At 39.2% G+C, this 26,342-nt stretch overlaps 1 protein-coding gene across 1 annotated transcript; it reads right to left on the reverse strand.

Annotated features, from left to right (window-relative positions):
* Positions 1-26,340, reverse strand: TMBIM4 (transmembrane BAX inhibitor motif containing 4). Its single transcript, XM_066369063.1, has 7 exons — positions 26,093-26,340; positions 15,713-15,821; positions 14,676-14,781; positions 10,070-10,103; positions 6,494-6,611; positions 847-892; positions 1-310 (listed from the first exon to the last, which is right to left on the reverse strand). Exons 1-7 carry the CDS (start codon positions 26,187-26,189, stop codon positions 104-106), a joined length of 717 nt encoding a protein of 238 aa, XP_066225160.1. The 5' UTR covers positions 26,190-26,340; the 3' UTR covers positions 1-103.
* Between the last annotated feature and the right edge of the window lie 2 nt (positions 26,341-26,342).

Raw genomic sequence — 26,342 nt, forward strand, 5'->3', positions numbered from 1 at the left:
AACATCAAATTGTTCCTGTATGAGCCCTGACCAGGGATCGAACCAGCAACCTCCACGCTTTGGTACAATGCTGTACCAACTGAGCCACCAGCCAGGGCCACAGTCACTTTTTATTTACTGCTTCCAAAAACCGCAACAGGTGCAGGAATAGATTGATGATGTCCAAGTAAAGGTTGATGGCGGCTAATACATACTCTTCAGGTGACAGCCTGTGCATCATTGAGTGTGTGTCATAGATGATGAATCCACAGAAAAGAAGGGCTCCCGCAGCAGCCACAACCAATTCCAATGTCTCACTATAAAAAAATAACTATAGGCAAGAGAGTAAAGTAGTAAGTTTACATTGAAGAACAATATTAAACATACTTAAGTTAACTTGCTCTTAAGTTACATATGCTACATATATATTTAATAATGCTGTACAACTTTGAATAAAAATGTTAAAAGCAGAAAAAGGCAAAGCAGGTCTACCCTGGCTTCTGTTGGATGAACAAATAAATGGAAGAATCAATGGATACCCCGTTATTAAATTACTGACTGGGACTTGGAACAGGAGCATCCCAAATGTAAACAACTAAAAAAATATTTTTCCATAAGTATGTGTGCCACTTGGAGATCAGCAATTACAAGTGTTTTTATGTAATTTAACTCATTTGATCATCTTTAATTAATACTGATTAACATAAGACCTTGATTTTTCAAAAGATAATTTTATAATCATCCTATGTTTCAGATAATTACAACTAACTGTCCTAGCACAAGAGTATACCTCTTATAGCTTTTTCAGATTATTTATATTGACATGGCCAAACTTATATTTCAAGCTACCATTCTAAAACAACTCACCCTCAAGATTCCTGACAAGCACAAAATCCACAAAACAGCAAACAGTCTATAAAAACAAAATATTATAATTTAGAATATTGTTCCTTACAAAAAAAACCTTTGTAAACCCATTCAACATTTTCTGAAGAAATAAATCCATCCTGGTATTTACCAAAGAGTAATTTAAACATAATAATTCATAAACATACAATGAATACTGTAGAATGCCCAGGAATTGAAAGAATGGCTATCTATTTAACATTTGTTTTTATGGTATACAAAACTTGTTAAGAATGTCAATTTTTAAAGTTTTCAATTGAGCCTGACCAGGCAGTGGCACAGTAGGTAGAATGTTAGCCTGGAATGCTGAGGACTAGGCCTCAAAACCCTGAGATCGCTGGCTTGAGCGCAGGCCCTCATCCGGCTTGAGCATAGGATCATAGACATGACCCCATGGTTGATAGCTTGAGCCCAAAAGTCGCTGGCTTGAGCATGGGGTCATTGGCTGGGCCGGAGCCCCTCTGTCAAGGCACATATGAGAAAGCAATCAATGAACAACTAAAGTGCCGAAACTGAGTTGATGAGTTGATGCTTCTCATCTCTCTCCCTTGCTATCTGTCCCAATCTCTCTCTCAAAAAAAAAATAAAAGTTTTCAATTGAAACACAAAATACTGATATAAGTAGAAATGCATCAGAAGTATTTTCAGAGATCTAGAATACGTACTTCTAGAAAATATGTACATGAACAAATAAAAAGTAACTGAATTTTTAAAACAAAAAATTATTCTGTGAACATGCATATCCATTAAAGTTCCCAATGTACTGATGTATTAAAGAACATAATTATGTACATAAATTTGCCACTGATAACTTTATGAGTTACCATTCATACACATGCACACAAAGACGGCAGTCCTTTGTTATTAAATACGAGACTTGGAAGTCTTGAATACACACCTGTTGCTTTAAGCTACAAGTAGGTACAGGGGTCAAATTTACACTCCCTCCTTAAATAAAAACCAGATATTAACAAATATATGAAATAAGTTTTCAGACAATGGACAGCAAGTAGCACAGGACAGTGATTCCTGAGACAAGAGAAACGAAGTGAGTTTAATGACTAATCCAGCTAGAGAGAGTTTCTAGGTAACAAAGTAGGGACAGGAACTCATATGGAGCCTTGTGGTCAACTTGAGCATCAAAAGGTAAGAATTCAGAATTGGGAGAGACCAAGGTATCTGTAATTTGCAGGGCAAAGTTCCAGGGAGAGGAGATCCATACACAGAGCCAGCTAGCTCTGATGACATGCCAAAGGTTCCCCTCTAGTGTTTGGCTGAGTACTGGTCAATGCATACAGTGAGGAGTGACCAAGGCTGGAAAAGTCACCATAGAGAAGCAGGCCAAACAATCCTCTGAGCTCACAAAGCGCCAGGAATAGTTTATATTCACACTAGCCAGAGTGGAAAGACCTCCTAGGACATAGGGGTTTTGAGTAGTCCTCAGAGGGTACTGTCTCAGTAGTGGGGCCAAATAAACCTTAAACTGAAAACTCTCCTGGCTGTGCCTAACAGAGCTTAAAAACAAGACTCAAAAGCTTAAGAAAATTTTCAAAGAACTTAGCAGCAGCAGCCTGGAGAAACAAAACCAAAAATTTTTAAAGAAAAAGCTTTCATCACCCAATAATGTAAAATTTATAATAACCAGCATCCAATCAAAACTTACAGAGGCATGAAAAAGAACCAACAGAGGGAAAAAATTAATAGAAACACATTCAGAAGTGACATAAAAATAGAATTAGTATACAATGACATTAAAAAATATACTCCATCTGTTCAAGGAAGTAGAGGAAGCATCATCATGAGAGAAATGGGAAATATATCTATATTTTTTTAAAAATACAGATTCGGCCCTGGCCGGTTGGCTCAGTGGTAGAGCGTCGGCCTGGCATGCAGGAGTCCCGGGTTCGATTCCCAGCCAGGGCACACAGGAGAAGCACCCATCAGCTTCTCCACCCCTCCCCCTCTCTTTCCTCTCTGTCTCTCTCTTCCCCTCCCGCAGCCAAGGCTCCACTGGAGCATAGTTTGCCCGGGCGCTGAGGATGGCTCTGTGGCCTCTGCCTCAGGCGCTAGAATGGCTCTGATTGCGGCAGAGCGACGCCCCAAGATGGGCAGAGCATTGCCCCCTGGTGGGCATGCCGGGTGGATCCCGGTTGGGCGCATGCGGGAGTCTGTCTGACTGCCTCCCCGTTTCTAGCTTCAGAAAAATACAAAAAAAAGAAAAAGAAAAATACAGATTCGGTGGCACAGTGGATAAAGCGTCGGACTGGGATGCGGAGGACCCAGGTTCGAGACCCCGAGGTTGCCAGCTTGAGTGCAGCCTCATCTGGTTTGAGCAAAAGCTCACCAGCTTGAACCCAAGGTCGCTGGGTCCAACAAGGGGTTACTCGGTCTGCTGAAAGCCCGCGGTCAAGGCACATATGAGAAAGCAATCAGTGAACAACTAAGGTGTTGCAACACGCAATGAAAAACTAATGATTGATGCTTCTCATCTCTCTCCGTTCCTGTCTGTCTGTCCTTGTCTATCCCTCTCTGACTCTCTCTCTGTCTCTGTAAAAAATACAGAAATAAATAAAATAAATAAATAATACAGATTGAACTAAATTTCCATAAATTAAAAAAGACTATGTCAAATGAGAAGTACTCTGACTGGGCTTAGCAGATTAGGCACTGAAAAAGAAAAGATTACTGAACTTGAAAATAGCAGAAACTAACTAAAATGAATCACAGAGAGAAAAAGACAGGGAAAAAATGAACAAAGCATCAGTGAACTGTGGGACAACATGAAGAAGTCTAACATATATGTAATTGTTATATATGTCCTCAACAGAAGAAAGAAAGGAGGGGGAACATAAAAATATTTGAAGAAATAATGGCCAAAACTGTTCCAAATTTGATGAAAACTTTAAACTGATATAACCCAGAAGCAGAAAAAAACAAAAATGGTACCAAGGAATATCTTAATAAAATGTTAATCAAATAACAGAAATAATCTTAAAGGTAGCTAGGGAATAAAAGACATATTATATGCAAAGGAATAAAGGTAAGAAAGCAGACTTCTTGTCAGAAACTACACATGCTGGAATGCAGGGGAGTAACATCTTTAAAATACAAAAACAACCTAGAATCTTATACCAACCCCCTCAAAAAAACCTTCCAAAACAAAGGGAAAATAAAGATTTTTAAAAACCATACAAAAGCTGAGGCCAACAGCTATATAAGAAATGTGAAAAGGAAATCCCTCAGGCAGTAGGAAAAATACTAAATGAAAACTGGATATACACAAAGGAATGGAAAACAACAGACATGGTAAATCTGTGGATGAACATAAAAGATTTCATCTATTTTTATGATCTTTTTTAAAGATAATGTTTAAAGCAAAGTTAATAATGTCTTATGAGGTTTATAACATATAGGAAAGATGGGATAAAGATAGGAAAGAGCAGATATAAGTCTACTATACATGAAATGGTGTATTATTTGAAGATAGACTAGGATAAACTTAAACATTTCACAGGTATACTGTAAAACCTAGAGTAATCTCTATTTAAAAGAGCTATGGCTGTTGGCCCTGGCCGGTTTGCTCACTGGTAGAGCGTCGGCCTGGCGTGCGGAAGTCTCGGGTTCGATTCCTGGCCAGGGCACACAGGAGAGGCACCCATCTGCCTCTCCACCCCTCCCCCTCTCCTTCCTCTCTGTCTCTCTCTTCCCCTCCCGCAGCCAAGGCTCCATTGGAGCAAAAGATGGCCTGGGCGCTGGGGATGGCTCCTTGGCCTCTGCCCCAGGCGCTAGAGTGGCTCTGGTCGCGATAGAGCGACGCCCAGGATGGGCAGAGCATCGCCCCCTGGTGGGCGTGCCGGGTGGATCCCGGTCGGGCGCATGCGGGAGTCTGTCTGACTGCCTCCCCGTTTCCAGCTTCAGAAAAATACAAAAAAAAAAAAAAAAAAAAAGAGCTATGGCTGTTAACCATAAAGAAGATAAATGGAATCAAATACTCAATCCAAAAGGAAAAAAGGATCAAAGAACAGATAGGACAAAGAAAAAAACAAATAGCAGCATGGTAGGCTTAAACCCAACCATATTAAGAACTGTAAACTAACTGTAGACATCTGAGATTTTTGCCTTACTTACAAGCTAATAAGCTAGTATGGCACAACTGAATGCAAGGAGAACACAGGAAACTCATAGGTCTTAGATGAAGGACAGTTTATTACAACAGTAGCTGAAGAAAAAGCATAGTAGGTACGTGTTATGGGAGTAAATAAATAAGAGAGCTAGAAGGATAGAAGGTTGAAGAAAGAAAATGGGATGTTAGCATTTAAGATTTCAGCAATGAAACAATCCCTCGTGATGGCAAGGTCCACAAAGTGGCCATGACAGGGAAATGAAAGTTACTGCAGTAGGAGAGGTCCAGACGTATTCAGAGGCACAGGTGATGGCTGAGCCTCGCACGTAGTTTGATGCTAAAGTCTTTAAAGAATGAAGGAGGCCTGACCAAAAAGGGGATCAATGACAGTAATGAGGAGGGGTAGGAAGTGTATCAACAGAAAGCATAAGCCTTAAACCAATGACTCTATTACGCTGAAGGAATAATGATTGAAGCAGTTTTCAACACCAACTCCCCACCCCAAGGTACACAGAGTGTGGGAGAGTGAGCTAGAGAACAGTTCTCAGGGAGGAAGCAAGTTTCAGCTAAGCTAAGGAAGAAGAAAGAATATATTATCAGAAGGGTGAAATACAGGGGAGATTATTTACTAGGAGTTCTAGCACAGATGGGAAGGAGGGGAGCAGTTAAAGACTGGGATGGGATGAAGAGAGAACAAGTCTTTCATCATCTTGACCACACAAATATGTATGAAACACCCCCTACTTCCCTCCCCCACAAGAAGGAATCTGAAAAAAAAGCTAATTCTCCCTAAATCAAACTCCATTTTAATAAAACTATGTTTGCATCTTGCACAATTATCAATACTGCCTAACAAACTGTATTTTATCCCAATAGAGATTTCTGGTAATCTGGATTACCAGGGGAAAAAGAGGGCAAGAAAGAAAATTCTGCAAGAGCATACTTTTGTAAATGTTTAGTGTTGTAACAGGAAAAAAAAAAAACAGAAAATGGTTGGGTGATTGTGCCAACAGGAAGCCAGGGAGAGCACAGAAAAGAATCTACTCATTCTTACCAGGTGAGGGCAACACAGTACCATTATCCTATATCCTAATATAAAAAGGATATTCCACGTATCTATCTACTATTGGAAGAAGGATACAGGTTAATCACATGGATCAAAAAGGTTTTAAATCCATCAAATGGATTTAAAGTTCATGCAGACATCTCCAAAACTTTGCTTTGACCACAAAGATGTGGATGGTCTTGCTAGCATTTATGTTAAGACAAAGGCATTCATTTCCCTTTCAGTATAGAGGACAAGGAAATAAAGCCACTTTCCATGTCGTTGAATGCTCTGGGAGAGGAGGACCTGGTCCTAGAACTCAGAGATGACCTTTCATTATGTTTCACTTTAAAAAGCAGTGTCCAAAGCTAACCATATAGCATTTCTCTCAAAACTATAATGTTAAAGATATCTATCATAGGCATGAATATATAACTTACCCTGCTCCAAATCTGCTGAAATCTTTCTTAGATTGTAGAGTATATATAGTCAGGCCAAAAAATACTGCAGTAGTCAGCACAAAAGCTTGCAGGATAATATATACATCATAGAAAGTAACTGTAAAATTAAAAAATACTGATTAAAATACATATAAATATATTCAATATAAAACAGATTTTATCTAGGATTTAATTGCAGTGCTTTATTTTCTCCTGTACTACATACCAATGGAAAGTAATTGTAAAATTAAAAACTGAGTAAAAATGCATATAAACATATTTGATGTAGCCTGACCTGACCTGTGGTGGCTCAGTGGATAAAGCATCGACCTGGAATGCTGAGTTGCTGGTTCAAAACCCTGGGCTTGCCCGGGACAAGGCACATATGAAAAGCAACAACCAAGGACTGAACAACCAAAAAAAAAATGAGGCAACTATGAGTTGATACTTTTTGCTACCCTCTCCTCTCCTCTCTCCTCTCTCTGTAAAATCAATAAAATAAAATCTTTTAAAAATATTCATATAAAATAGCTTTTTTTCTGGAATCTAACTGAAATGCTTTATTTTGTCCTGTACTACTTGCCATTAAATACATTATGAAAAAACTACTTATTCAGCCTTCAATACTGATTGGTACAATAGAACTATACCCATAGTGCAATAAATAGGCTCCAAAATATTCATTAATACAAAGTTATGAGGTTACATTATTATAGAGTTAAAGAAATCCCTGGGGACTACACAGCTAGCCAGTTAGGGATTTGGGGAACAAGGTGGAATGATTCTCACTCAACCCCTGTTCCAGCTGCAGTTTATCATCTGTAGTGATTGTCCATTATGGCTCAGATATCAATAAGGATGACTCTGGGTCCTATGGCTAGGAATTCCTGGATAGTTTGTGTAAGTTCTAGCAATCATCTGGTTAATGGCCAAAATCTTCATCAGCCAAAATCGAAGAAACTGGCCAAGAAAAATATTGGGGCTATTTGCACTGTCTGCCATTCACTGACCCTACAGAGGACAGAAACCATGCTATTTGCTTTATATCCAAACCTGCCTTATCTCAGAGTGCTTTATTGTGGTTTTACTGAATATATACCCAATTCCCTTCCATAAAATTAGAATGACCCTCTGGATTGACTATGGCTACTGCAATACAACTGCTTAACATTTTAAGACAATGATAAATTATAACGTCTTTAAAGGAAGTTAACTGCTTTGAACCCCAAACCATTTAAGTTATTCTTAATTTTCCAGAGATTAATTATCCAAATTCTTGCTATTCCTCAATGCTACATTGTTGGAATTTCTCTATTTGTGCTGTTACAGGATTAGGAAGGTGAACACAGAAAGACAGAACATGAAATCACTTTTGCTTCTTGTCAGTAACTTTTTTTTTTTTCGTATTTTTCTGAAGCTGGAAACGGGGAGAGTCAGACAGACTCCCGCATGCGCCCGACCAGGATCCACCCGGCACGCCCACCAGGGGGCGATGCTCTGCCCATCCGGGGCGTCTTCCCGCCGCGACCAGAGCCACTCTAGCGCCTGGGGCAGAGGCCAAGGAGCCATCCCCAGCGCCCGGCCATCTTTGCTCCAATGGAGCCCTGGCTGCGGGAGGGGAAGAGAGAGACAGAGAGGAAGGGGGGGGGGGGGTGGAGAAGCAAATGGGCGCTTCTCCTATGTGCCCTGGCCAGGAATCGAACCCGGGTCCCCCCGCACGCCAGGCCGACGCTCTACTGCTGAGCCAACCGGCCAGGGCCTTCTTGTCAGTAATTTTAATAAGTATGTGGAAAAGATATTATAATTAATATGAAGATAGTGTTCTCATATTATTCCATTTATGTATTTCCACCCTAGTTCCAATAACATTGAAATAAATCTCTTTCCTACATGCTTTACAAATGGTGGGAGTTAGGGAAGTCAGAGATGGACTTGATAATATTAATAGTATGTAATATACTGCTCACAAAAATTAGGGGATATTTTATCGTTTCATATTTATTTTGAAATAGCCCCTAATTTTTGTGAGAAGTATATTAATAGATAAAAATGCTAACTAAAAATAAGTAAATATTAATAATACTTTCCATGTTATGAAATTTCAATCCTATTTATTTTAATAGATACTATTATTATTAGTGTGTGTGTGTGTGTGTATGTGTGTGTGTGTGAGAGAGAGAGAGAGACAGACAGACAGACAGAAAGGGAAAGAGATGGGAAGCATCAACTTGTAGTTGCAGCATTGATTGCTTCTCATCTGTGCCCTGATGGTGTGTGGGGGGCTCGAGCTAGGCCAATGACCCCTTGCTCAAGCTAGCCCAAGCCAGCAAACTTGCGCACAAGCTGGCAACCTCAGGGTTTTGAACCTAGGTCCTCAGTGTCCCAGGTTCACTGCACCACCAGCTAGTCAGGCTATTATTTTCTTATATTCCGATTATTTATAAAAAAAAAAGTGGATTACCAAACAATATACAGATTCAATAAACTGGCTTAGACAAGTTAAAAAAAAAAAAATACTGACAGCCCTGGCCGGTTGGCTCAGTGGTAGAGCATCGGCCTGGCGTGCAGGAGTCCTGGGTTCGATTCCCAGCCGGGGCACACAGGAGAAGTGTCCATTTGCTTCTCTACCCCTCCCCCTCTCCTTCCTCTCTGTCTCTCTCTTCCCCTCCTGAAGCCAAGGCTCCATTGGAGCAAAGTTGGCCTGGGCGCTGGGGGTGGCTCTATGGCCTCTTGCCTCAGGCCCTAGAATGGCTCTAGTTGCAACAAAGCGACATCCCAGATGGGCAGAGCATCACCCCCTGGCGGGCATGCCGGGTGGATCCCGGTCGGGCACATGCGGGAGTCTGTCTGACTGCCTCCCCGTTTCCAACTTCAGAAATATACAAAAAAAAAAAAAAATACTGACAAAATAAGAAGAGATAAATAAATTAACCAAAAGGATTAAGAATTTACTTTATTGAGAGTAATAATTAATGCTGACCCTTCTGATACCCCAGGTTAATCATGTTGAGACAATCAGAATTTTTATTGTTAATAAATCATGAAATTTTCTACTTAAGGCATTACATAGGGTACATCAAGTAATCATAACAGACAACTCCTTTTAAACACATATTTATAACCTCATACAGAACAGGAAATACTACTGTTTTCCTATGGGTCCATCTGATAGTAAATGAGGATACAATAAGAAAGCACAGCTCAAGGTAGGACGTTCAAGAGGATGAGTTCAGGATGAAAATACTTGGCTCAAAACATGTTATCAGATCCTCTGAAATCTCTTTAAATTAGGGAAAAGATTAGCTATGGTTGTCTTATTTTTATAAATGAATCAACACACATGAATATTGTTTTCTGCTTCTATTTTTCTAATTATTTTCCACTTCCTCTAAGCTCAGTAGAATTATGTAAAGTATAAACATTTAACTTCTGCTTATATTTTAGAAATTCTTTATCGTATGCCATATTTTTGAAATATATTCCATGATGTTAAGCTTTAGCCCCAAATACATTTTTACTCAGAATATTTATCCACATTAAAAAGTAACTATAACATATGTAAGAATTATGGCTTACCAACAAAGGCCACAGAAAGAGCTTCCAACAGTGTCTAAGAAAAAGAAACTGAAATTACATACATGCATGTAATACTTATACTATGTCATGTACATGGTTCTGATTTCTAGTTCAATGTCATTTCAATATGCACGATCCCATTTTAGCTTCAGAACAGCCTTGTGAGGTATATAGGACAGATTGAGTGAGAATATTTAGATTCTAATTGTGATCCTATCATTCCTTAAACTGTAAGTAGATTTTTCATATCTGTAAGAGGAAGATTATAGAAATAATACAGACAATTCTATTTTTTTCACTGTGTAATGTAAATAAAAATGAAATTGCAAATCATGTCCACATTTCTAAATACTTAAATATTTCACTCAATAGGATTATTAAATATTTATATTAAATTACTAAGTCTTAATTTAATGTTAACTGCATAGGTAGTTTTTTGCCATGACAGTCTTAAAACTCAGAAAGATATTCTATCTTTTTCCCTAGTAACAGAATTTTTACCTGGACACACAGCTGTTCAAATTAAATATGACATTTTTTCAGTATTCTGTACAGCTAGATCTGGCCATAGGGCTAGAATATATCTAGCCAACAGAATGTGACTAGAGGTGTACAACTTCTAAAAACAAAGAGGCTTCTTTCTCTCTCTTCTCAGTTTTAAGGAATAAGTGGATGGAATATGGATATGATGGTGAGCATTTGATACCACATGACACTTTAAGAATATCTGAACCATAGCAGCTACCTGGGCCCCTGACAACACTACTAAACAGTCATTCATATTTTTTACATTAAAAGAGAAATAAATCATCTTGTTTAAGCCATTTTTACTTTGTCATTGTTTAAGCCAAGTCATAAGCAGCTGAACTCAGATCCTGAATAAAAGACTTAGGAATACTGAGCTTTAAGCTCTAGCTTCTTTCCCCACTTAATTACATATCTTTATTTTGTTTTATATGTTTACTTAGTTAGATTGTATCAACCATCTGATAGACCATATCATAAAAGCAAAGCCAAGTAACAGCAGTGGCTGTATAATCATACATAGAAGCATTTCCTATAAACCTTCCCTACCTGAAATCAAGAAATCAGTAGAACCAGAGCAAAAACAGTATTAGAAACTGTACATAGATGTGGAGACAATAAAGCCACTGCCACATTTTGTGATGTTGTTGGTAGTGTCCGGGAAGTGGTAGCAAAAGATGATAGAAATATTTTTTCTGGTCCTGGCCAGTTGGCTCAGTGAATAAAGTGTCAGCCCAGCATATAGGTTTGATTCCTGGTCCGGGGCCACAGGAGAAGTGACCATCTGCTTCTGTCCCCCTTTTTCTCCCCCTCTTTTCCCTTTTCCCCTCCCACAGCCAGTGGCTCTATAGCAGGGGTCCCCAAACTACGGCCCGCGGGCCACATGCGGCCCCCTGAGGCCATTTATCTGGCCCCCGCTGCACTTCCGGAAGGGGCACCTCTTTCATTGGTGGTCAATGAGAGGAGCATAGTTCCCACTGAAATACTACTCAGTTTGTTGATTTAAACTTACTTGTTCTTTATTTTAAATATTGTATTTGTTCCCATTTTGTTTTTTTACTTTAAAATAAGATATCTGCAGTGTACATAGAAATTTGTTCATAGTTTTTTTTTATAGTCCAGCCCTCCAATGGTCTGAGGGACAGTGAACTGGCCCCCTGTGTAAAAAGTTTGGGGACCCCTGCTCTATAGGTTTGAGTGTTGGCCTAGGTGCTAAGGATAGCTTGACTAATCTGAGCGTAAGCCTCAGGCACTAAAAATAGCTCAGTTGATTTGAGCATCAGCCCAAAACAGGGCTTGCTGGGTGGATCCCAGTCAGGGTGCATGTGAGAATCTGTCTCACTTTCTCCCACTTAAAAAAAAAATATTTTTTTCCAGGCAATATTCTTGATATTTGTGACATGATTTTAGGTAAGAAATCCTACCCCATACTCAAGTAGAAGAAATAAAAATAATATATACAAGAGAAAAGGTAAAACCAGGAAAACATACCATCCCAAAGTAATGCCTCTTTTTAAATGTGCATACACACACACACACACACACACACACACACACACACACGCCTAAGGCAAGGTGAGATCCATCTCCTTCTTTATTTTGGTACAGTAGGAAAAAATAACAGTATCAGAGGTTTCAGAGTAATCAGAAATACATTTTACATACTTCCTTATTAAGTCATTTTTAGCTATAAGGCATGATTATTAGTTGTAGCAGTAAGTAACCATATCTTGCCTATAGCATTTGGCTGATGCTTTTCTAGTGGGTCCTCTCCCTGCTTGGCAAAAACTGGTCCATACTACATATTATACCACACAGAAATCAATCAGAGCCTTTCTGAAAGCAGATTGGCTATGTGTAGAGTTGAAGAGGAACTCTACATGATGCTATTTCTTTTTGTACTTCCTTCCTTCTCTTAGGGGTTGGCACCTGACTTGGGCTGTCAACCCATATTGCCTAACAATCTACAATGTGACCTGTGCCATTAATTAGCTGTGCCAATCAGCTTCTTTCTGACTTAGAAACTGAAACTCAGAAAATAAAGCAATGGTAGTAGGAGCTAAAGCTAAAAGGTTAATGAATTACAAGAGGGCCCACAATGGGCCATATAAAAACTAACGATAGTGAAGGGGAAAACTACGTGTAAGGACAGCTGCAAGGTAGAGAAGAAATGTAACAGAAGAAGGGAGAGGAGACCACAAACTCTTGCTGTTGAATTTCCTAGAATAGCATCACTTCTGGGACCTTCCTCTAGTTTTCTTGAGGTCTGATGGAGTAGGTTGGTGGGTTCCTAAGCTCTTATATCCTTAAAATAAACCACCTGCTACCAGTGATAACCTGGGTTAGAGTACTGATACCTGGCAAACAGAAGAACCTAAGTTTAAATGAATCACCTTTTCTACAATTGAAAATTTCCAGTCAGGAGCTTTTCTTTCATCATATAACAAAAACTTATCAGAATTCATACATTTTCTTTAGTTTAAGGTAGTTTAATCTGATAAATTACATTTTCAATCTTATTTGATTATAAATGTTCTTAATATTAGTTTGGAATGTTTTTTGGGGTTTTCGGGTTTTTTTACAGAGACAGAGCGAGAGTCAGAGAGAAGGATAGACAGGAACAGACAGACAGGAACGCAGAGAGATGAGAAGCATCAATCATCAGTTTTTTGTTGTGGCACTTTGTTCATTGATTGCTTTCTCATATGTGCCTTGACCATCGGGCTACAGCAGACCAAGTAACCCCTTGCTTAAACCAGCGACTTTGGGTCCAAGCTGGTGAGCTTTGCTCAAACCAGATGAGCCCGTGCTCAAGCTGGCAACCTTGGGGTCTCGAACCTAGGTCGTCAGCATCCCAGTCCAACCCTCTATCTGCACCACCGCCTGCTCAGGCAGTTTGGAATGTTTTGATGTAAATTTTTAAGTCAGAACCCCAAGCACACTGGATATATACGGGAAAAATATATCTATACACACACACACACACACACACACACACAACTTGAACTTTACCAATCCATTCTGGTCATAATCTAAGATTGAATTTTTATAGGTAATAGTTTGGGTTTTAATTTTCACATATATCTCAACAAACATGACTTAAATTTGAGTTCTCCCAACAATGATTTTGCAACAAGTTAGTAAAAGCACATCAATTGGACAAAATGGTCCTTTAAAAGAAGAGTCATTAAAAAAAATAACACTGAGGAGTTAATCAAAGATTTCAATTTAAAGCCTATGAAATTAAGGCTACAATATAACTCCCCCTTCAAAAAAAAAAAAAAAAAAGCACAGAATAGTAGGAGTAAAAGTATCACAGGGGAAATCTATTTTAATATTTTCATTTTACATATAAGAAAACTTAGGTACAGAAAGACTAAATGCCCCATCAAAGACAAAGACAGGTCATGTGATTCTAATTCATTATATTTTTTTTCCAGTATATCAAAATATTGACAGAATAAACTTTGGAATTTACAAAGTTAAAAAATTTTTACAGCCCTGGCCGGTTGGCTCAGCGGTAGAGCGTCGGCCTAGCGTGCAGAGGACCTGGGTTCCATTCCCGGCCAGGGCACACAGGAGAGGCGCCTATTTGCTTCTCCACCCCTCCGCCGCACTTTCCTCTCTGTCTCTCTCTTCCCCTCCCGCAGCCAAGGCTCCATTGGAGCAAAGATGGCCCGGGCGCTGGGCATGGCTCTGTAGCCTCTGCCTCAGGCGCTAGAGTGGCTCTGGTCGCAACATGGCGACGCCCAGGATGGGCAGAGCATCGCCCCCTGGTGGGAAGAGCGTCGCCCCTGGTGGGCGTGCCGGGTGGATCCCGGTCGGGCGCATGCGGGAGTCTGTCTGACTGTCTCTCCCTGTTTCCCGCTTCAGAAAAATGAAGAAGAAAAAAAAAAAGAAATAGAAAAAAAAAAAAAAAAATTTTTACAGACTAGATTACAAATAATCTCCTAAAATATACAAATTCTTTTTTTAAAAAACTCAGTTCTGCTACTTTTACACATATATGCATTCAATTAAATAAATAAATTTAAAACTCAGTAATAAATGTTAAAGGAACAAATATTGTCAAAGTACTCACAAATCCAAAAAGCAGGTACAGGTTAAGGGGATGCTTATGTCTGTTTAAAGTCAGTGCTAAAATCAAAGCCAAAGATCCAATAGCAAACACCAAAATTAAGGCAGGACTGAAAGACATAAAATTTAAAGTAGCTCCAAGTTAAAAAACAGCGTAAGTAGTATTACCAAATTTAATAAAATTTGTTTATTTTAAGTGTTTTTGAAAGTACAAAAAAATCTGGAATGATCTACACCAAACTGTAAACGAAGTTACTTTTCCATCTGGGAAATTTGAGGAGTGTGAGATGGGGCGGAGCAGCAGGACAAGCCCACAATGCAAGGGGAAGACTTTTCTTCCTACAGTATCAACTTCTATCATATTTCAGTAAGTTTTGCAATTAACATACTGTTTCTTTAACTAAAATACAAAGAAAAGCTATTAATAAACAAATTGTATACCTAGTTCCCTTTTTAGGGTATTTATCCCAAATAGCAAACTTAACAGTTTGAGACTCCCTTTCTGTAGGGGAGGATAGAAATTATCTTAAGAATATATATTCATTCCTTATTTTTCCTTCCCTTTAAAATAAAGAATCTATATTATTTTAGCCATGAAAATAATTATTTTAGAGGTAATATCTTAAACAAATTTGGGATAAATCATATGGAGCTCTTCTGAAAACTTTTCAGTGAAATCATCCCAGTCATGAGCCAACACTAAAATAAATTAAATACACATTTATTAAACACCTTTATTTTTCAAGTACATTATCAGGTTTTGGGGACAAGGCATAAGTCTAATTAAAAAAAAGACAAAAGCAGCATATAGTAAAAATTCTTAATACTATCCCAGGACATAAGGGTTTAACCCTATGAAACTGTAAGATAAAAAGTTCATTATCATGTTGTAGAATATTTTCCTTATGTTATTTATAAGAATTAACATAAAACTAATCTTATTTATAAGAGTTAATAATACAAACATAAAGAAAGTTAATAGAAAAAAAGGAACTTTGCTTATAATATAGAGGGGCTAAAAGTGATTCAGAATCAGCTTACCTTTCATGTACAAATGTCCGTATAGATTCAAAGTATAAAAAAAATGCACATGTCACTGTAGTTAAGAGAACTTGCAGAGAAAGGATGCTGTAGACTTTTCTGAGAAAGGCTAAAAAGAAAATATTTACACATAATTATTTTCTTAAGCATTTTTCATAGAACAGCAATATCAAATTTATATTTATAAATATTAAGTATATTTATAAATACTAAATTTATAAATATTTATATTAAATTTTTATATGTTCTTTTTTATTTTAATCCAAATAATGTAACCTGTAACTAAAACTTAAAGAAAATGCTTCCAAAGGAAAAAAAATTGTAAGTGGTAACCTCCAAGCATGAACTTAAAAAAAATTAATGTAATGGGCCAGAATGTAAATATTTTTCATCAAAATAAAAGTTATAAATGCATATTTGTAAATAGCAGCATACAACAAAACAAAAGATGAAAAACAACATTTTTAAAGAGTAACTCTATCTTGAAACTGAAATGTAGGAACAAGAAGTATATGGTTACATATAAATTTAAAGAGCAATCTTAATTTCCAACCAGTACAAATGTTTCCCTTAAATGAAACTTCCCTTTAAAAGGCAAACAATATATAAATTTACTTTCACTCATCTATTTTTATTTCTCACTAATAGTACCTTTTCCTCTAGTTTCTATACAATAAGAAATTCTTACTTTCAGAGTATTTTATCAACATTCATAAATTATAAGGCCTAATTATTTAAAATACTTATTAAAGTCTTCTGATATACAGATATAAATACACTGAACACTCAACTCATCACCAGCTTCAGAAGTAAAACTTGAACAGTTCCCACCTTCTCTATGTAAATATACTAATAACATTCTTCTCCCCTCACCCCTTTAGCTAACTGTTAACCATCTTTCAAGGGTCAGCCTTTCTCATTTCCTCAGTCTGAATTAAACGTGCTTCCTCATGTCCCCAAGGGACCCTAAACATACTTGTAATCACTTTATAATTGATGAGTCCTACTTGTCCTTCACTCCCATTAGACTATTAAGACTAAAATCTATCTAATCATAGGGAGCATGTCTTACTCATTTTCATACCACCAGCATTCAGCCAAATAAATTTATACTGAATTAATGAAAGGTGAATTTTGCCAGTTAGGGAAAAGAAAAGGAGACATACACACCAAGGTGCTAACAATGGTTTACTTTAGGCAGTATGGCTGAGGATGATTTTTATGTTCTGTTTTTTGCTTATCTGTATTTTTTCATATATTACTAATAAATATTTATTACTTTTGTAACTGGCAAACATTTTACAGAAATCTGTGGTGAGCCAAAATAATCCTGATGCAGACATTCCAGATCACAGTGTTTTCTATATGCTTTTAAAAGGGAACCTTAAATGAAATCCCAAGAAAAAGGAACATTTGTTATCCATTTTAAATAACTAATATACAAAGTGCAAATGATATGCATACACAGATCACAGGGAAAAATAAGAGTCAATATGAAAATACAAGCCCAACAGCAATATCTTCTCTTTTTTTTTTTTTTTTTTTTTGAGTCCTGATTTCCCTCTTTCTATTTGACATCTCAAACTTACCGCAGCCAAAACAGGAACTCTTTATTTCTACCTAAATCTGTTCTCCCAGTCTTCTCACCAGTAACCAGCACCAACATCCACCAAGCCAAAAATGTAGGAGACTCTCTGATTTCCCTCCTTCTTCCCATCCATTAACAACTACTACTACGACTTCCACTTGGAAAGTAGAACAAATCCAGCTCTTGGATTCCTCTGCTACCTCTCTAATCAAAGTCTGTATGATCTTATTATACCTTGACTATTGGAGTAGCCTAACTGGTCTCCATGCTTTCACTCTCATCCCACCTAATTTATGTTCCACACAGTTGTCAAGAGTGATCTTTTTTTTGTAAAATAAACCATATCATGTGATTCTCTGCTTTAATATCTTTAATGGTTTCTCTTACACTTAGAATTAAACTTAAAAGCCTTTATGGGGCCTACACGGCGCAGGGTAAAGAAACTTTCCAACTTCAGCTCACACCACTCTTCCTCTTCCTCATACGCTTTACCCACACTAGCCACCTATCTGTTCCCTAAATATGCCAAATCCTCCTTCTGGGCCTCTGTCCTTGCTGTTTCCTCTGCCTGGAATGCTCCTATCTTCTTTACATAAAATGGTGATTTAAAATATTTCCACAATTTTTTACATTTTCTTCAAGTGACTCACTTTAACAACAACAACAACAAAGGCAAAAGTAGCAGTGTATGCTTTATCTAGTGGAATAAACCTTAGTAAGAATCATAGGAGACCTGCAAATTTATTGAATATGTTTTTTGGCAAAAATACCACCTAATTATGCCCATCCTACCACAGGGTGTTGGGTGTGTGGGTACAAATAATTTGTCTCCTTAGAGCCAAAGCCTTTGAGAAGGTCTTCTTGGCTTGCATGTGGAAGAAAGAAAAATAGTTTGTGGCCAGAGGGAAACTGTGGTGATTTAAAATATGCCTAAAAATTATTTGGCACTACCATCAAATGATGGAGCCTAATCCCCTCCCTGTGAATGTGGAATGACCTCAGTGACCTGCTCTAATTAATAGAATAATGGAGATGTTACAGTATGCATGATTATCATGACAAGGTCATAAAAGGCTCTACAGCAGGGGTTCCCAAACTTTTTACACAGGGGGCCAGTTCACTGTCCCTCAGATCATTGGAGGGCCGGACTATAAAAAAAACTATGAACAGCCTGGCCTGCGGTGGCGCAGTGGATAAAGCGTTGACCTAGAATGCTGAGTTCGCTGGTTCAAAACACTGGGCTTGCCTGGTCAAGGCACATGTGGGAGTTGATGCTTCCTGATCCTCCTTCCTTCTTTCTCTCCCCTCTCTAAAATGAATAAAATAAAATAAAATAAAATAAACAAAAAACTATGAACAAATCCCTATGCACACTGCACGTATCTTATTTTAAAGTAAAAAAACAAAATGGGAATACAACATTTAAAATAAAGAATAAGTAAATTTAAATTAACAAACTGACCAGTATTTCAATGGGAACTATGCTCCTCTCACTGACCACCAATGAAAGAGGTGCCCCTTCTGGAAGTGCGGCGGGGGCGGATAAATGGCCTCAGGGTGCCGCATGCAGCCCGTGGGCCATAGTTTGGGGACCCCTGCTTTACAGCTTCCTCATTACTCACTCAAGAATCACTTGTTCTGGGGGAAGGAAGCCAGTCACCATGTTGAGGACACTCATGTAGCCAGTGGAGTGGGTCAGTGGCAAGGAACTAAGGCCTTCATCAACAGCCATATTAGTGAGATTTCCTGGTAGTCAGCCTTTAGCTGATTGCAGCCCTAGCCCACATCTTGACCAGAATCTAATGAGAGACCCTGAACCAGAGAGAACTACCCAGCTAAGTCCATCTCAGATTCTGGATTCTCAGAAACTGTGTGGGAATAACTTTGTTTTAAGCTACTAAAATTTGAGGTAATATTCTATTAAGCAATAGATAACTAATACACCTGGCTAGCTCCTTCTCTCTCTCTTTTTTTTTTTTTTTGTATTTTTCTGAAGTTGGAAATGGGGAGGCAGTCAGACAGACTCCCGCATGCACCCGACCGGGATCCACCCGGCATGCCCACCAGGGGGCGATGCTCTGCCCCTCTGGGGCGTCACTCTGTTGCAACCAGAGCCATTCTAGCACCTGAGGCAGAGGCCACGGAGCCGTCCCCAGCGCCTGGTCCAACTTTGCTCCAGTGGAGCCTCGGCTGCAGGAGGGGAAGAGAGAGACAGAGAGGAAGGAGAGGGGGAGGGGTGGAGAAGCAGATGGGCGCTTCTCCTGTGTGCCCTGGCCGGGAATCAAACCCGGGACTCCCGAATGCCAGGCCAACGCTCTACCACTGAGCCAATCGGCCAGGGCCACAACTGTTTCCTCCTTTCCCTGACCATTCTTTAAAATAGCTGCCACTCTAAACCTTAGGGTCTATTCCATCACTATTTATTTTCTTCGGAGAACTTATCACAACCAGTGGTCTATTCATTTGCTTACTCTTTAGTGCCTGTCTTCCTCAATTCCCAATCCAAATAACACTCTTGAGGACTGAAATATCATCAGGTCATTGCTATCTCCCTAATATCAGAGCAGAGCCCAATACAATTATGTAAATGAAGGTAAATGTTCACCTTCACTCACATAGCTAAATAAAGAAATGCAAATTAAAACAAGATAACACTTTTACCTACCACAAGAGTCAGCAAACTAAGGTCCACTGGCCAAATGCAGCTTACCACTTGATTTTTTCAGTAGTTTTACTGGGCACAGCCACACAAACTCACTTCTATGTTCTCTCCAGCTGCTTCTGCACTACAATGGCAGGGTTGAGTAGTTACAATGGACACCTTATGGCCTCATAAAGCTGAAAATATTATTTCGGCCTTTGTACAAAGTGTCTGCCAACCTCTCATCCCCATATTGCCAGATATTAAAAAGGCCGATGACATTCAGTGTTGGTGAGGGTGCAAAATAAGTACCCTCATATATTACTTTCCTGGAGAGTCAAAGGTGCAGCCTTTTTTTTTTTTTTTTTTTTTTTTTTTGTATTTTTCTGAAGCTGGAAACGGGAGAGACAGTCAGACAGACTCCCGCATGCGCCCGACCGGGATCCACCCCGCACGCCCACCAGGGGCAGACGCTCTGCCCACCAGGGGGTGATGCTCTGCCCCTCCAGGGCGTCGCTCTGCCGCAACCAGAGCCACTCTAGCGCCTGGGGCAGAGGCCAAGGAGCCATCCCCAGCGCCCAGGCCATCTTTGCTCCAATGGAGCCTTGGCTGCGGGAGGGGAAGAGAGACAGAGAGGAAGGAGGGGGGGGGGGTGGAGAAGCAAATGGGCGCCTCTCCTATGTGCCCTGGCCGGGAATCGAACCCGGGTCCCCGCACGCCAGGCCAACACTCTACCGCTGAGCCAACCGGCCGGGGCCGGTGCAGCCTTTTTTGAAGGATAGTTAATGATATCAATCAAATATAAAATATACATACTCTTTTGACCCCATAATTTCACTTCTAAAAATTTATCCTAGAGCAGTTCTTGCAAAAATTCACAAAGATATGGAAAGACGTTCCCTAAATCAGTGGTCCCCAACCCCCAGGCCACGGACCAGTACTGGTCCTGTGGGCCATTTGGTACCGGTCCACAGAGAAAGAATAAATAACTTACAATATTTCCGTTTTATTTATATTTAAGTCTGAACAATGTTTTATTTTTTAAAAATGACCAGATTCCCTCTGATACATCCATCTAAGACTCACTCTTGATGCTTGTGTCGGTCACATGATACATTTATCAGTCCCACCCTAAAGGCTGGTCCGTGAAAATATTTTCTGACATTAAACTGGTCCGTGGCCCAAAAAAGGTTGGGGACCACCACCCTAAAGTACCATTCAAAGGAATAAGAAGAAAATAATTTAAATATCCATCAAGAGGGGATGATTAAATTAATTGTGGTGTGTGTGTGTGTGTGTGTGTGTGTGTGTGTATAGTATGCAAGACCATACCATTAAAAAGTTATCAGGTACTGCTATTTTCATATGTAAAATATATTAAAGTGAAAATACAAAGTTCCAAAAAAGTATGTATAACATGCTCCTGAGTCTATAAAATAGTAGGTCTTAGTCTTCAAAAATATACATATCCCATATTGCTAAAACAGACTAGTTTAATAGACTATATTTCATATATATTATAACTAGCTATATAAACTAGCTTAATTGGTGCTGTAAAGTGCTAAAGGTAGAGGCTGTACTAAGAAATTCATTCTCTCATAATTTTTCTGTAGCTTCATGATTTGTTGTTTTCCAACAAGGAGCCCTGTAATTTTATATGTATAATATACCAGAAGTATTTTCCAGAAAATATACACATTACAGGCAGCTTAATTTGCTTAAAAAAAAATGGGGCATTTTTGTTTTACTCATTAATTGGTAAAGGACTAAAGATGGCTGAAGACCACTTTTTAATACAGATATAGTCAGTTTAGTTCCCAGTCTAATTACCAGGACTCCTACGTAAAATCTTCTGTGAAATTTAAATATTCATGAATGAACAAATGTTTCTTATACTTAGATCACCACTGTTATACTGATATGAGACCTACAGAAGTAAATCAAGTATAAGAGTAATTTTTCTTTAAAAACAGTCTGTATATGCAGACAGGTGGAAAAAACATTCATCTGTGGATTACTAAATCTAGTTTCTGGTCCCCCAGTGTTACTTACTGCAAAGAATTGTTATTTTAGACAACTGTTTTGAAATGTAGTTTTCTGTAAAACATGGATGTCTATCATTTCAAGGATTTTAATTCCAGGGAAAATGGATATGACAAAAAGCACAGGAAACAAAAGTAAAAATAGATACATTATACTATTTCAAACTATTTTAAAACTCTGCATTAAGACACAGTCAACAGCATGCAAAGGCAACCTACAGAACAGGAGAAAGTCTGCAAATGATACATATAAGAGGTTAATATCTAGGACAGATTTTTTTAAAAAGAATTCTTATAACAACAAATAACCCAATTTAAAACTCAGCCAAGTCAAGAGAAGAAGACAAGCCACAGACTAGAAGCAAATATCTGCCACTGGAAGCAAATGGCTGCCAACACATCTAATAAAAGGACTTATCCAAAATCTACAAAGAATTCTTAAAACTCAACAATAAGAAAACAAAAAAAAGCCAAATAAAAAGTGGGGAAGAAACCTTAACAAGACATCTCACCAAAGAAGATATACAAATAGCAAATAACATATGAAAATGATGCTCAACACTGTATGTCATAGGGATTTGCAAATTAAAACAATGACATACTACTACACACTTTATTAGAATGGCCAAAATTCAAAACACTAACACCACCAAATGCTAGTGAGAATGTGCAACAACAGAAACTCTCCTTCTTTGCTAGTGGAATACAAAATGGTACATCTATTCAGTTGGTTAAAGCATCAGCCCGATATGCTAAGGTTGTGGCTTAGATTCTTGTACGTACCCTGAGCAGTACATATAATTCATTCTACCAATGAATGTATAAATAAGTGGAACAAATCAATGTTTCTCTCTCTCTCTCTCTCCCCGCCCCTCTCCCTCTAAAATCAAAAGAAATAAAAAATAATTTTTAAAAAAACATCCAAATGGTACAACTACTTTGGAAGAGTTTGGCAGTTTCTTACAAAATTAAAGCTGTTCTTACCATATGTTCCATCAATTGTACTCTGGCAGTTTCTTACAAAACTAAACATACTCTTAACATACAATCCAGCAATTTTGCTCTCTGGTATTTATCCAGATAAATTAAAAACTATGCCCACACAAAAAACTGCACAGAGATGTCTATGTAGCAGCTTTATCCACATTTGCCAAAACTTGGAAGCAACCAAGATGTCCTTCAGTCAGTGAATAGATAAACAAATGGTGGTACATCCAAACATTGAACTATTACTCAGCGGTAAAAAGAAATGAGCTATCAAGCCTTCAAAGATACGGAGGAATCCTAAATGTATATTACTAAGTGAAAGAAGCCAATCTGAAAAGGCTACACATGCTTCATGATTCCAACTATACGGCACTCTGAAAAGGGCAAAGCTATAAAGACAGCAAAAAGATCAGCCGTTGCCAGGGATTGGCTGGGAGGTAGAGATGAATAGCGAGAGCACAGAGGGTTTTCTGATAGTAAAGCTATTCTGCATGGTACTATAATGGTGGGTGTATGTCATTATCCTTTTGTCAAAACCAAAGAATGTATAACACCAAGACTGAACCCCAATGTAAACTATAGGTTTTGGGTGATAATTATGGGTAATGTAGGTTCACAAATTATAACAAATGTACCACTCCGGAGCAGGATGTTGATGGTGGGGAGGTTTTGAGTATGTAGGGCAGGAGTATATGGGGACTTTCTTTACTTTCTACATTTAATTTTGCTGTGAACCTAAAAGTGCTTTAAAAACTAAAGTCCATCTAAAACAAAATAGGCAAAGGACTTGAATAACATTTCTTCAAAGAATATATACAAAATGGCCCATAAGTATCATATATGAAAAGATGTTCTGTTCAACATCACTAATTAATAGGGAAATGCAAATCAAAAAATGAGATATCATCTCACACCCATTTGGATGGCTACTTAAAAAATAACACGTGTTGGTGAGGATGTGGAGAAATTGATCTTTTGTGCAATGTTAGTAAGAATACAAAATGGTGTTGCCTCTATGTAAAACAGTACAGTGGTTCCTCAAAAAAATTAAAAGCATAATTACCATAAATATTGTAAGAAAATAGAAAACATATATTGGTCTCTGTCTCTGGTTCCCAACACAGTGCTCCTGAAGCCCTTATAATTTCCTAAGTAATAAGAGCACAAGGTGTATCTTTTGTTTTATTTGGTTTTTGACCTCGGTCCCTAACACAGCTGGTCCCTTGTCATGTCCTGGGTGATGGGAATGTCTTTGTTCTACTGAATGGCTCTGGGTTGGCTTCTGGATGGTTCCTAGACAAGGGTGAGTTACCAGAAAGAATAAGCCAGTTAGTAGTTGGCATTTTCACCCAACCACCATTCATGATTAATCATACCTATGGAAAAACTGAGGCTTTTCACCAAAACACATTTGGATCCAGCAATTCCACTTTTGGGTATACATCCAAAAGAATGAGAAACAGGATCCTGAAAATATATTTGTATACGTATGTTTATAGCAGCACTACTCATAATAAAGTGGAAGCAACCAACAGATGAATGGATGAACAGAATTTGTTTTATATATAAAATGGAATATTATTCAGCCTTGAAAAGGAAGGAAATTCTGACATTCTACAATAGGGATGCATCCTGAAAACATGCTAATTGAAACAAGCCAGTCACAAAAAGAAAAATACTTTATAATTCCACTTACATTAGATATCTAGAATGGCCAAATTCATAGAAACAGAAGAACAGGTAATTAGTTGCCAGGGAGTGGAGGAGAAGGGTAAGGGGAAGTTCTCTTATGAGTGTAGAATCTCATTAAATGAAAAAGTTCTGAAGGTTGGTTGCACAACAATGGGAATATATTTAACACTACTGAGCTTTAGCACCCTTAAAAATAGTTAAGATGCTAAAGTTTTAACATTGTGTATTTTACCACAAGTTTTAAAAATTTAATTAAAAACAAAAACTGAACTCACTTGCCAAAATAATTCCAAAATTCAATTCCAGAAATAATACAGATATGCTAGAGATCAAGATTCTTAGTGCATCAGAGCTTCATAATTTTCTAGAACAAGTTCTGGCTGCCAGGACAGAATGAAAATCTGAGGTAGCTTCTGTGATCAATATGCTGAACTAGTGGACAATGAATTTCACTTAGGAGAAACTGAGCATTTTAAGTTCAAAATAATTTCTGCCCACTGGTATTGCATACTAACTTAAAACTAATCTGGTATCTTGGCTTTAGAAAGCATCCATTTCCAGCAACTGCCCCAATAACACTCAAACCTATATTGAGTTCTAGCTCCTGCAGAGAGAAAATAGTGAACAAGAATAAATAATGCCCCTGCCCTCACAGATCTTTCAAGCCAGCCAAGGAGAAAAATAGAAAATTAAAATTGGTTCCCATGCTTCTAAAGTATGAACATCCCAGCAGTGCCGGTGTCCATTACAGTGACCACACAATAAACTGATAATATATTATAAACTAAAAAAATAACATCTAGTTTCTTTTCTTTTTATTTATTTTTTAAGTGAGAGGAGAGGCGATAGTCTCCCCCATGCGCCCCAACCGGGATCTACCCGGCAACACCCACGGCCCCCCCATCCCCAGTCTGGGGCCCACACTGGGACCAACTGAGTCACTGGCCCCAAAAGAGGAAGAGGGAGAGAAGGAGGGTGAGCAGATGGTCGCTTCTCTTGTGTGCCCCCACGCGGGATCAAACCCGGACGTCCGCACTCCAGGCCAACACCATACACACCGAGCAAATCGGCCAGGGACACGTGCAGTTACTTTTATTTTGAGATGCCGAATTAGGCTGCTGAGGTGTTTGTTCATTGTCCCCTTCAACCCCGGGGCGGCAGTGTTCTACGCTATAGGACGGGCTCGGTCCCCTTCCCGAGCACACAGCGGGAGCCCTCTCTCCAGGGGCAGGCGCCCGCCCAGCCCCGCCAAGGGGAGGCGCTCCGTCCCGGCGTCAGCGGAGGGGAGGAGCCGGAGGAGGGAAGGGCCTTCTCTCTGACCCCGGAGGGAGCCCCTCGCGCGCCCGGTGAGCCCCGGCCGGAGGGCACGCGCCCTCGACACCGGAAATCGGTCCTGGGTGCGGCCCCGCGGGCCGAGAGGGGCGACGTACCCATTCGGATGTGCACGCTGGCAGAGGCCACGCAGCTGCCATAGTTGAAGTCGTCCTCGATGGAGGAGGACGGGTAGCGGGGCTCAGGGTGGGCCATGTCGGTAACAACGCCTAGCTGCCCCGCGGAATGAGACCGACGACACGGACCGCACGTCCCTCATCCGCTTCCTGAGAAGAACACGCAGCTGACCCAGTGGCACTGCTTCCGCGGGGCGAAGCCGCGGCCAATCGGCGCTCTCTCCGCAGGCAG

Source organism: Saccopteryx leptura, chromosome 2 (genome assembly GCF_036850995.1).
Source record: "Saccopteryx leptura isolate mSacLep1 chromosome 2, mSacLep1_pri_phased_curated, whole genome shotgun sequence".
Taxonomy (NCBI): domain Eukaryota; kingdom Metazoa; phylum Chordata; class Mammalia; order Chiroptera; family Emballonuridae; genus Saccopteryx; species Saccopteryx leptura.

What these genes read in the sequence shown, in the direction of transcription:
- TMBIM4 (XM_066369063.1), bottom strand. Translation starts at nt 26,189, where the DNA reads ATGGCCCACCCTGAGCCCCGCTACCCGTCCTCCTCCATCGAGGACGAC. An exon ending in TTCAGCAGATTTGGAGCAGG is followed by an intron (nt 893 to 6,493) that starts GTAAGTTATATA and finishes TTGTTTTTATAG; the next exon opens with ACTGTTTGCTGTTTTGTGGA. An exon ending in GCTTGTCAGGAATCTTGAGG is followed by an intron (nt 311 to 846) that starts GTGAGTTGTTTT and finishes TCTTGCCTATAG; the next exon opens with TTATTTTTTTATAGTGAGAC.